The 12,434-nt window shown below is 32.7% G+C and overlaps 1 protein-coding gene across 1 annotated transcript in view; it reads right to left on the bottom strand.

Moving 5' to 3' along the window:
• The window catches only part of LOC127710435 (uncharacterized), a 56,512-nt gene extending 50,410 nt beyond the window's left edge, over positions 1 to 6,102 (bottom strand). The window contains exon 1 of the mRNA XM_052216264.1: positions 5,998 to 6,102. Coding sequence (XP_052072224.1) covers positions 5,998 to 6,008 — 11 coding nt within the window. The 5' untranslated portion in view covers positions 6,009 to 6,102. The remainder of the gene's footprint in view (positions 1 to 5,997) is intronic.
• Between the last annotated feature and the right edge of the window lie 6,332 nt (positions 6,103 to 12,434).

Here is a 12,434-nt window from a genome sequence, read left to right as displayed (position 1 = left end):
TTTCTTGGGACCCGAAGGAAAATTAGGTCGCACTGACATTGTTAAACATACTATAGATACTGGTGATGCTAGGCCCATTATAATTCCTCCGAGGAGAGTTGCTCTTGCTCAGAAAGACATAATTAGTAAAGTAATTTACAAAATGTTGAAAGATGACATAATAGAGCCCAGTAATAGTCCCTGGAGTTCCCCAGTCTTACTCTGTAGGAAAAAGGACCAGACATGGAGATTCTGTATTGATTATAGAGGCCTTAACATTTTGACCCGCAAAGATGTCTACCCTTTACCCCGTATTGACACTTCTTTAGATTCGTTAGGAGGGAATAAATGGTTTAGCACGATCGACCTAGCTTCCGGTTATTGGCAATGTTTAGTTGATGAAAAAGATCGACCAAAAACAGCCTTTTCTTGTCATCGTGGATTATTTCAATTTAAAGTAATGCCTTTTGGCCTGTGCAATGCACCTAGTTGTTTTGAGAGACTTGTGGAAATTGTATTACAAGGCTATCAGTGGGAAAGATGTCTATGTTATTTAGACGATGTTATCATTTTTGGACCTACTTTTGAAAAAGCACTTGAAAATGTAGAATTTGTTTTTGAAAGATTTTGGCAAGCAAATTTAAAATGAAAACCCAAAAAGTGTTCTTTATTTCAACGTCAGGTTTTATTTTTGGGACGTTTAATTACGGATGAAGGCATTGCTTGTGATCCCTTAAAAATTGAAGCTGTACGTGATTGGCCTACCCCTAAAAATATTAATGAGGTTCGTAGTTTCCTAGGATTAGCAAGATATTACAGACGTTTTATTCCTGAATTTTCTGAAAATGCCTCTACTTTCACCCATTTAACTAAAAAGGGGATACGTTTTGAATGGACCACCCCGTGTCAAGAGTCTTTTGAATGTCTTAAAAGCAAATTAATATCTGCTCCTATTTTAAATTACCCCCTTAGAAACTGGTCAGTTTATTTTAGATACTGACGCCAGTGGACATGCCATTGGTGCAGTTCTTTCAAAAATTCAAGATGGTGAAGAAAAAGTTCTTGCCTACGCCAGTAAAATGATAAGCGACACCCAGAGAAATTATTGTACTACTTACAGGGAACTTTTGGCAGTATTAACCTTTGTGAAACATTTTAGTCATTATCTGATAGGTCAAAAGTTTAAAATAAGGAGTCATCATGCTTCCTTAAGATGGCTTACGAATTTTAAAAATCCAGAGGGGATGGTGGCCCGTTGGATATCGGTTTTAGAATCCTACAATTTTGTTATAAAACACAGAAAAGGCAGTCAACACACAAATGCTGATGCCTAATCTAGAAAACCATATCGACTTTGTAAAAGGGATGATTGTCCCGGGTGTGATAAAGATAAAAGTTGTGTAAAAGTTAACCCTTTAATGGCTGAAAATGACCAAGATTTAGACAATACAATTCCGTATGCGGACGATATAGAACATAATGAAACAATACCCCATACTGAGGACTCTGAGGTCTCTGATAATATAAATGAAAGTCTAGATTTTTCAAATTGGTTAAGAATATGGTCTAATGAAGAAATTAAATCATGGCAAGAAAATGATTCAAATTTAATTAAAATAATTCAATTAAAAACTCAGTCTGATGAAAAACCTAATCGTGAACAGGTGTCTGGTTCTTCATATGAAGTTAGGAAATTATGGAGTGACTGGGAATTACTAGACATAGTAAATGGAATATTGTATAAACAATATGAAAAATCTAGTAAAAATAGTCTGGTTTTAGTAGTCCCCAAAGAATTAAGAGTTAAAATCATGAGGGAACTTCATAACAATAGAATAGCTGGTCATTTGGGTAGAGACAAAACTTTAGAGTCCATTAGGCGAAGGTTCTATTGTCCTGGTATGTCTTCGGATATAGCCTCATGGGTGAAGGAGTGTTCTATTTGTGCCCGAGCAAAGCGAGGTCCTGGGTTAGGTCGTAATCCTCTTCAACAATCTCAAGTTGGATTTCCTCTTGATAAAATAGGCATCGATATTGTTGGTCCTTGTCCTATAACAAAAAATGGAAATGAATATATAATAGTTGTTTCTGATTATTTTACTAAATGGTGTGAAGCATATGCCGTACCTAACCATCACGCACTTACGGTTGCAGATAAACTAGTCCTTGAATTTTTCACTAGGTTTGGGATGCCTAAACAAATACATTCTGATCAGGGGAGATATTTTGAATCTCTATTATTTCAAGCTGTTTGTCAACTTTCAGGTATTGAGAAAACCATAACAACCCCCTATACACCCCAAAGTGATGGTTTAGTTGAGAGATTTAATAATACACTACAAATCATGTTATCCTCCTTCGTTAATAAAAACAGAATGATTGGGATGACCATTTACCCTATCTTCTCATGGCGTATAGAGCAAGTGAGCATGATAGCACAGGGGTTACCCCTTATAAAATGATATTTGCACGGGAAATGACCAACCCTTTAGATATTTTAGCTGGAAAATTTATGTCCTATTGAGTATGTTAGTTGGCTCGAACATAGTTTTGAAATAACTTTTAATTTTGCAAAAGATAATTTGTCAAAAGCTACCATTAGACAGAAAAATACTTATGATAGGGGCATTAAACCTAGAAACTATGAAATAGGAGATTTTGTGTGGAGATGGTATCCTCCTACTGCTCACATTAAATTGGGTTTAGGATGGATCGGGCCGTATAAAGTCCTTCATAACTATTCTGAAGTTACTTATAAAATAAAAGAGAGCCCAAACAGTAGGGAAATAATAGTTCACGTAGATCACCTATAACCTTATCTAGGGACAGTTCCTTTAGCTTGGTCATCAATAAGGGAATCAGAATCGGAATCGGAAGGGGAAGAAAATTATATTACCCCAGAACCTAGCTTTGATGACTTAGAACAAGATGAAGGTCCCGTAGATAATCCCGTAGATAATACTATTTTTAAAACCCCAATACCTCCTAGACAATCCAGGTGTGGTCGAGCCATTAAGAAGCCATTGCGGTACTCCCCAGATGTAATATAGTGTAAATAGTTATTTTTTTAATCATAATACACAGTATATTTTATTATGATGAAATTTGGTTCCTTTACAATTGAATGGAGATAATAAGAATGTAAGTTCTTGTCCATGTTTCCGGTATGTATTTCATTAATTTTTATCATGTTTATCTTAATAATAATTTATTAAGGAAAGAGAACAAATATTTATGATTTAATGCACATACTGAGTCACTATGTTTACAATATATATATATAAGTTACAATTATACATGTATGTGTCATGAATTAATATTCGTCAGCAGCTGTATTTGCATTGTAAGAATTGAGAGTTTAAAAAATATCTACATATACACTTCTTTAGCCTAGAAAAAAGACTATCATTATTTTAAAATATTGATTGAGGAATATATGAATTTGATGTTCATTTGACCCATATAAAAGGGCTGTTCTACATTTATAACAGAACTCAAAATAAAAGTCGAGACAAGTCTTTAAACTGATTAAACAGTTATTTCTTAACATATGTAATTGCTTGTTGCGAGAAATATGCGAATTGTTCATATAGAAAACACAAATTATCATTTTTATTTTTATGTAATTAAAATGTATACTTACTGTAACTTGGTGACTTAAGTTGCTGTTATTTTACAGTTGGAATCTCTACAGGTGCTCAATACCGAAAGGGTTCATCCCATCTTCTATGAAGACTACATTTGCCCCGTGATAAGTTGTGATAGTAGGATATTTACAAAGTTCCACCAATATATGAGACATTGGCGAAAATTCCATACACGTACGTCATCTGTTTTGCCATGTTCAGGCTGTGTTCACTTCAACAAGACAAGAATGGAACTACGGGAGCATCTATGCAACAATCATAATTATACCTCTCTCACTGCAAAAAGAATTGCTGATGGTACGACAAGAAGAACCCTTGAAAATCATAAATATAGGTCACCTGGACCGAATATACCACCAATTAGAGAAGAAATTATTATTACAGAAGAAACAGTAGGCATCGTAGAAGTTGGCGATAACATTCCAAGAGACATGGACACAGAAATGGTAGAGCAGGATGGAAAACTTGTGTTGATTGTTAAGAAGAACCAAAATTTAAGTAGATGAACAGTTAATTGTGACATTTGTTTAATTTGATATATTTTATATTTATGTTAAATATTGTTAATTTGTTTAATTCATTCCTTGATTTCTTAATATATGTATTTGGTATAAACCAATAAATATATTATATTGGTTTAGGTGGGGGGGGAATGTAGGGGAGACGCATATTTTTATAATTATTCTGACGTATTTGCCGGGAATTTCAAACCAAATATTTATCAAAATAGACCCGAGTTCACTTACTCTGTGTCCTGACAATTTCCCATTTCACATTTATGAAAATTATTTTACCCGGACATTGATTGTTCCTTTGTTATACTCTTAAAAAAATTATTTAGCCTTAATTTGCTGTATTTTCATGTAATTATTTAGAAATTCTTCTCGTGTGTAAAGGGCTGCTATTTAGAGAGGTTCCGAGTGTCGTATCTCGGAATTTTACATAGGCTTTGCTTGATTCTACTTTTAGGAGTACGCCATTTTACTTTTTAATAACAAATAAGTAAAGGTAAATTTAATTGGTGTTGATTTCTAAACTTAAATCCTATTGGATACTATTTTGTTACTAAATTTAGGTGCTCTGGCAATATATATACAAATGTTTTGCCCATTATCATTGCTCAATCATTAAGAGAGCCACAGTCTACTAAAGAGACTTACAAGGTAGGTGCATTTTAATTAATGTAACCCATACTGTTTTTAAACAGTCTACTGCTCTAGATGTAAGGGAGATAATTTGAACCATTTAATTAATTTTTACCTTTTTGGCTTCGCCACACCTCGGAATAAAAACTTGTTCATTTAAAATGTAGGATTTATTATTAAGATAGAAATAGGATTAAAATTTACAATTAAATAAGGGTTAAGTGTAAGATTTTGCAAAATATAACAATGGGGAATTTATTTAAGGAAATGATTTATTGTTGAATATTGTATGTTTGTCTTGTGTAAATATACTTGCATAAATATATATATGTTTTAGTGTGAATTAAAATATGAAAACTTTATCGTCTCACTGATTTAAGAAACAGAGACTCAGGTCCTAGAACCCGGAAGTAGTTGTTGTATGTGGTCTTGGTATCTTTCATAGTTTAATAACTTGGTTTGACTTCGAATCTGAACTATTCTATTAGTATATTGTCTTTATTTTAAATATATTGGCATTGCTTAGGCATCGTCGTTCAAAGAATCAGTCGACATAAACAAATATCAAATATAGAAATCTAGTTCATATATTGAAACACAGATTGAAACCAGCAACTATGACTGCCTCCGGTTACAATATGATGAAGACATAATTTTTCAAATCAGTTTAATTGAGGTCTGGAGCTGGCATGTCAGTAACTGCTAGTAGTCCTTTGTTAATTTTTGTAATGTATCATTGTCATTTTGCTTAGTTTCTTTTGTTACCTATTCTGACATCGGACTCGGACTTCTTTTAAACAGAGTTTTACTTTGCGTATTGCTGTGTGTGTTTTTTTTTCTACATTTGCTAGAGGTATGGGGGGAGGGGGTGATCTCACAAAACATGGTTAACCTTGCCGCACTTTTGCGCCTGTCCCAAGTCAGGAGCCTCTGGGCTTTGTTAGGTTTGTATGATTTTTAATTTTAGTTCATTTATATGTTTTGGAGTTAAGTATGACATCCATTATCACTGAACTAGAACACATTTTTGTTAAGAGACCACCTGAAGCACGCCTCCGGTTGCGGGATTTTCTCGCTGTGTTGAAGACCCATTAGTGGCCTTCGGCTGTTTTCTGCTCTTTTGTCGTGTTGTTGTCTCTTTGACACATTCCCCATTTCCATTCTCAATTTTATTTTAAAATGTTTTGATTTGTCAATAGAAAAATAGATAGTGCTTCTATTCTCACCTTTTTGTCATGTTTCGTCATAATCCAGCACTGAAAATCAAGGTATCAAGTCCACAAACATTAAAACATAGTCCAATGTGTTATTACCTTACCTGTGAACGTTACTAGAGTTACAAAGTATTAAGTGATGAATGGAATTCATGCATGGCTGCAGATAAAAACTAAACAAATGTTTAAACCACCTCTTCATTGAACTTTATAGCATGTGTGGAAGAATCAGGAAGTAAAAAGTAATATCATTATATGAATTTAAAAAAATCCTAACTGCTTTTTAGTAAAAGACTACATGACAGTGATTTCAGTCTAAATTTATGCATGCTAAAAACACTGATTATATTGTCAATGAGTATCATTTGCAGTCATTTGCAGTCACTATGACTTGACTACACGTGTTGCTATCCACCTTTTGCAGTTCAATCAAAATTCTGACCAAATTGTAATTTGTTTTATTAAACTAAACTGGTCAACTGGTAAGCATCTTTCACCAACTGCTGTAGAAAACCGGTCAATTCACCAAAGTGCAAGATATTAAAAAAAAAATACATACAATCATATTAGCATGTTTTATTTCATCACCTTACAACACTTACAGTTAACTCACAGTAAATATATCAAAAGCTGATTTCAGTTTTACCATGATTCGAATATAACCAAAATGAAATGGTGGAACACCATTATTATAGCTCGTAATTACCGATGTAGTAAGAGTTTTTCAGTTGATTTTAAGGAACTTCGATTTTATACATTGTCCAAACCATTATCCTCCTTTTTCGTGATTTCTATTTGGGTTTTTATGTCTAAACAGTTTGTAGGATAGCTTTGACAAATATATTTCTATTTTTATTAACATTGTCAGTATGGGATATATAATTTCGAAACAGCAATCCATCGACACAAAAAAGACATTTATTTCATGTCAACGATAGATAAAAGTAAATTAAATGTGCCAAGCTCTAAATCGCTTGTCCTTTCCCGAGCTTAAAAGTGTTGTGAATGAATTAAAACGAGACTAACACAGATCGGTCATCTACACTACTCTTAATGACAAAAACGTTATGATAAAAAAAAACTACCGACGAGGTTCCTGACTTTGGGCATGGATATCTGACAGGGTTAAACTTATTTACTACATTGGTTGCAATGAAATACCGTGATTTCTCAGTAAAACACTATCCGATTATTTCACATGTGATATTAATCCGATAATTTCAATCATCTGACGTCATACAACGCTGGTTTTTGTTAGGATATTTGCAATGTCGCTACATTAAAACGAATTGGGAATGCACAGAAAAGATATATTTCCTTGTATATTCTACTTAATTCTTATTAAAAATAATTCATGGTCAATGTGATAAAAAGAATACCTAATCCAAAATTCAAATATTCAAAAATATTCAACTCGTGACCAAACAACACTGATAATGTACTCATGCGCTACGTGAATTAATGTGTTTTGTTCAATCCAATCGTTGAATATTTTTTCTATATTCGAATTCTGGGATTATTTGTTCTATAACTATTATGTCCGAACCCTCTGCTATATCAGTGGAATCACATAGGTTACATTAAAGAATGTACAATACAAGTCAGTACAAAACATCCTATAAATGTAATAATAAAAGTACAAGAGATTACAATAATGTTTAGTACAGGCAAAGTAACGTTAAGCAATAATGATCAAATAATAAATGCAGTTACGGAAAGCAAGCACAAAATCCTTAACCTTCTTATAAGAAATTATGAGGACTTAAGCAATAATACCGTCACGGGTTAACTAAAGATACATTAATGTCAAACTAAGTAGAGGACGACCAAACTTATGAAATACCCGGATGGATTCGGACAGAATTTTAATGGAGGAAAATTAAATTGAATATCTAGTTTTGTTTCAAGCTTTCAATCATTGAATTGGTTTTTATTCCAAAAATACTACATGCAATAAATTGACAACAGTATAAAACTAACATTTATCAACAAAACTATGAGTGTTTGTTGTAAAAACAAAAGGGCGGACGATACCAAAATGACACAACAAATCGTAAGTGGGAGAAACACCGACTACAACACCACAAAAAAAAAGATAAAATGACGAAAAGAAAAAAGACAGTTTACAAAACACTACACAAAAAATACTAAAGGCTCAGCATCAAGAAACCCACACAATAATAGGGTTGATATCAGGTGTTTCTAAAGGTTTAACAGATTCACTCCACATGTGGCGCCCGTTGTGTTATTCGTGGAAAATACAAATTTGAAGGGGCTGTCACAATCGAGGCAAAGAGGACGGGATTGTGCCTTCTGTGACAAAGATTTTCAATAACAGTCAATCAAAGTATGATGGTGTCCGTAAAACTGTGGAAGCGATATATGGCACAAGAGACCATTTGTTCAATAAATTACATGTAAAGAGCAACCATATATCAAATAGGAATCATTATAGGAAACGCATGCTCTTGTATATCGTGTAAACTGGGGAATATATACTCTTTGTGCTGGCATTGTTGGATTGTTGCTACAAAGAAATTGAAATTTCACAATAGGAAAGTTGCAATAATCTCTTTTAAAAGATTTTGTTTGCAACCGACCCTAATTGTCGATTTCTAGATGTAAGTCAAGATATGAGACATATTCAACTGTATCAGATGTATGCTATATTTCAGATTCAGTGGGATATATGTGTTCAACATGGTCACCAATATTTGAATTACTTATGAGGAAGACAACATGTATATAGCAGGACGTTCATTCAAATGACTATGCTATTCTCTTTTCATTCATTTCTCGGAAAATCCTGTATGAGGTCTGTTTCATATTGATAAAGCAGCAAGTCAGCAGTTGGAATTCGGATAGGAATATCGATTGTCTGATGAAAAACACGTACTCTAAATAAATATGTTCTCAATAAAAAAGAAAAATCAAGCATTTTGATATTTCATTTCATGAAAACTAGTGCAGATGTTAGAGAAGTAAAATGTGTTTATCCTATGATGAAATGTTAACAAATACTCTAGTACTCGAGTATCGCCCAGGTGTGCCAACTATCGAAAACCCAAAATGATATTCAAGTAATCGGTTTCCTAAGTGAACTTAACACATGTGGCCCTATGATCATTTAAAGTAAAGGGCAACACATAAGAACAGCTTTCCTATGCTTGTAGCTACTAATAATCGTATCTTAGTTTTTCCCGTCACAAGACTGTAAGGTACACAGTCTCGAATCCGGCCCCCCCTGGAATAGTTGACAATATGAAATTTCTTTATTTCAGAATAAAACTGTTGTTTTATCTCGTCTGACTTTGTAATCATTGATATTATTATTTACTAAATTAGTTCATGTAGTAAATGTGCTATTTATTATGATATATAATCTATATATATATATATATATATAACTATTTAGTCTACGATAATGATGCAGGGGAGTTAACGTCTATTAGAAAGTTTGGGACCAATCATCCAAATGTGTTATAATAACAAAATCTTCCGTTTTTTATTATTTTTATTTTAGCGAAGACATTTGAAATGTAGATTAGGATTAATTCAGATCAAAGTGATGTCCTTGCAAACAAAAGTTACCTTAACTTTGGCATTATATCGTACCTTTATTGAAATTTAATAAAAGTAATAATTAAAAGAATACAATGTAGAACAGTTTTTAACAGAACGATTTTCATTTTGGAAAATATTTTCTAAATTTAGTCAAATATTTTAGTCTTATTTTCATTCAGAGATAGGCCCTTGAAATATCAAGCATACGTTCAATACACCCTGAGATGAATTGTTTCTAATAAATAAAGAACATGTGTTATAATGCCAAGACGACATCTTTCAAAGAAAGATAGATAACAGCATGAACGAAAGAAATGGATAAAAGAAAACAACAGTTTATGACACACTTTACAGAAAACTAAATTTGACCAACACGAACCCAATCAAGAATCGCAGTGAACCCATGTGCATTCCTGTTCCACTGGTTAAACTTTCGGAAAGATAACATTACTTTTTATAACTCTTGGTTCAGCATCTTCTTTTTACACAGAAACCCTTTTTCATGGAAATTATGATACAAAACTAAATTTCTGCAATATCATATCAATAGGGAGATATATTATCCATATACAGGTACTGTCGGAATGTGGCCACATAAAAATGGAAAGTCTGAAATGGGTAAATTGAAGTCATGTTTCAAAATCTTAAACCGACTCTTTTAGAATTCCAAAGTTATATTTCAAATGTATGGATCAAGACTTGTTATATTTCGGCCCCTTGGCTAATATATGTTTATTTAGAAGTATAAGTGACCATATTAAGGTCAACAAACTAGGTCTTTCCGATAAAAAATTAATCTGGAAAAAAGTTAAATCACAAAAATACTGAACTCCGAGGAAAATTCAAATATGAAAGTCCCTAATCAAATGGCAAAATCAAAAGCTCAAACACATCGAACGAATGGATAACAACTGTCATATTCCTGACTTGGTACAGGCATTTTCTTATGTAGAAAATGGTGGATTGAACCTGGTTTTATAGCTAGCTAAACCTCTCACTTGTATGACAGTCGCATCAAATTCCATTATATTGACAACGATGCGTGAACAAAACAAACAGACACAATAGGTAAAAATGTCAAAAATAGGGGTACAGCAGTCAATATTGTGTTATCATCTTAATCACTATAAAAACAAAAAAACATATCGAAGAAGCACAAAAAAGCATACATCAAATTTATTGATTTATTGAAACCAAAGATAGATATAAGAATTGGAGACCATTAACTGTACTTAATTGTGACTATAAAATAATAGCTAAAATCTTATCATTCAGATTAAAAGATTTATTACCCAAATTAATACATCCAGACCAAAAAGGTTTCGTAAAGGGTAGAAATATCAGTGAAGCAAACAGATTAATCCAAGATATAATACCCTTCATTGATGTAGAAGACGAAGAGGGGGTTTTGGTTTTTTAGATCAGCAAAAATCTTTCGATCGAATAGAATGGGGATGGGTCCTAGCTTGTTTGCAAAAATTCAATTTTGGACCGAAATTTTGTATGTGGATAAACATGTTATTAAAAGATTCAAAAACATGCATTAAAACAAATGGATTTGTTTCTAAATATGTTCCAATTTCACGATCAGCACGGCAAGGCTGTCCAATAGCACCTCTGATTTATGTTATTCAAGCTGAGCCAATGGCTTGCGCAATAAGGGCTAATAAAGACATTGAAGGCATTTAGTTACCTGCTAATACATATACTCATGAAACAAAATCAGTCTTTTTGCAGATGACACTCAATTATTGAATAAAAACGAAAAATCAGTTGAGAAGTCATTTGAAATTTTAACAATATACGAATTTGCTTCTGGGGCTAGAATTAACTACGATAAAACAAAAGGTCTGTTAATGGGGAGGTTAAAAGGAAAAAAACCTAGGTTTACTAAAATTAAATGGGTGAAAAACAATGTTAAAACTTTAGGGGTCCATCATGGATATGAAATAGACGATAATATGATTTGGAGTGATAAAATCAATAAAATAAAAAGTTGTCTGGAGGTCTGGAAAACCAGAAATCTGTCCTTCACCGGCAAAACTCTCATTGTAAAAAGTATGATCTTGTCCTTAATAGGGTTTGAAATTGACAGTCGTGGGATTCCAAACCAATATTTAAACGAAATAAACAAACTCATTTGGGGGTTTATTTGGAATGATAAGGTTAACCAAATAGATAGGAATGTTTGTTGCTTAGACACTAAAAGGGGGGGGGGGGGGGGGGGGGGGGGGTATGATTAACATTTTTTCTTTTGTAAAAAGTAGACAAATAAAATGTTTTTACAAGATCATTCACTCAGATGAAGAAACTTGGAATATTTTGGGTAAAAACTGGTTAAAAAAATTTGATGTAACAATTGAAGAAGAGTATTTATTATGTAGATGCACAGATCTATCTAATTTTAGTCTATCATCAATTCCACCGTTCTATATTAATACCATTAACTCTTTATCAGAACTAAGAAATATATATAAACCTTATACGAAGGAAGAAATACTGAAAACTCGACTTTTTTGTAACTATGATATTAAATTTAAAAGAAAATCTCTATATTTTAAATCGTTCATCAAGAGTAAAATAACAACTATAAGTAACAAATGGAATCTTGAAACGAATACTTTCCAAAACTGTAATTCTATATATAATCGACTTATTGATTAAAGAAATTGCATAGCCGAATATTCAAAAATTAAAAATGCTATACCTAAAATGTACATAGATATACTAAGGGGTATAAACATTTTACCGAGCCAGCAGGTCAATTTGTTAATTAAATTAGACAACTTAGATCTGTACACAATTTCAGGTATTAAAATAACTCCCAAAAATTTAAAACCGAAAGATATTCAACACGTACTTAATCAAAATACCTTACCTAAGGC

The sequence above is a fragment of the Mytilus californianus genome, unplaced genomic scaffold (genome assembly GCF_021869535.1).
Source record: "Mytilus californianus isolate M0D057914Y unplaced genomic scaffold, xbMytCali1.0.p SCAF_8, whole genome shotgun sequence".
NCBI lineage: Eukaryota > Metazoa > Mollusca > Bivalvia > Mytilida > Mytilidae > Mytilus > Mytilus californianus.
The sequence above is the reverse complement of the archived record's forward strand: the minus strand, read 5'-3'. Positions and strand labels throughout refer to the sequence as shown.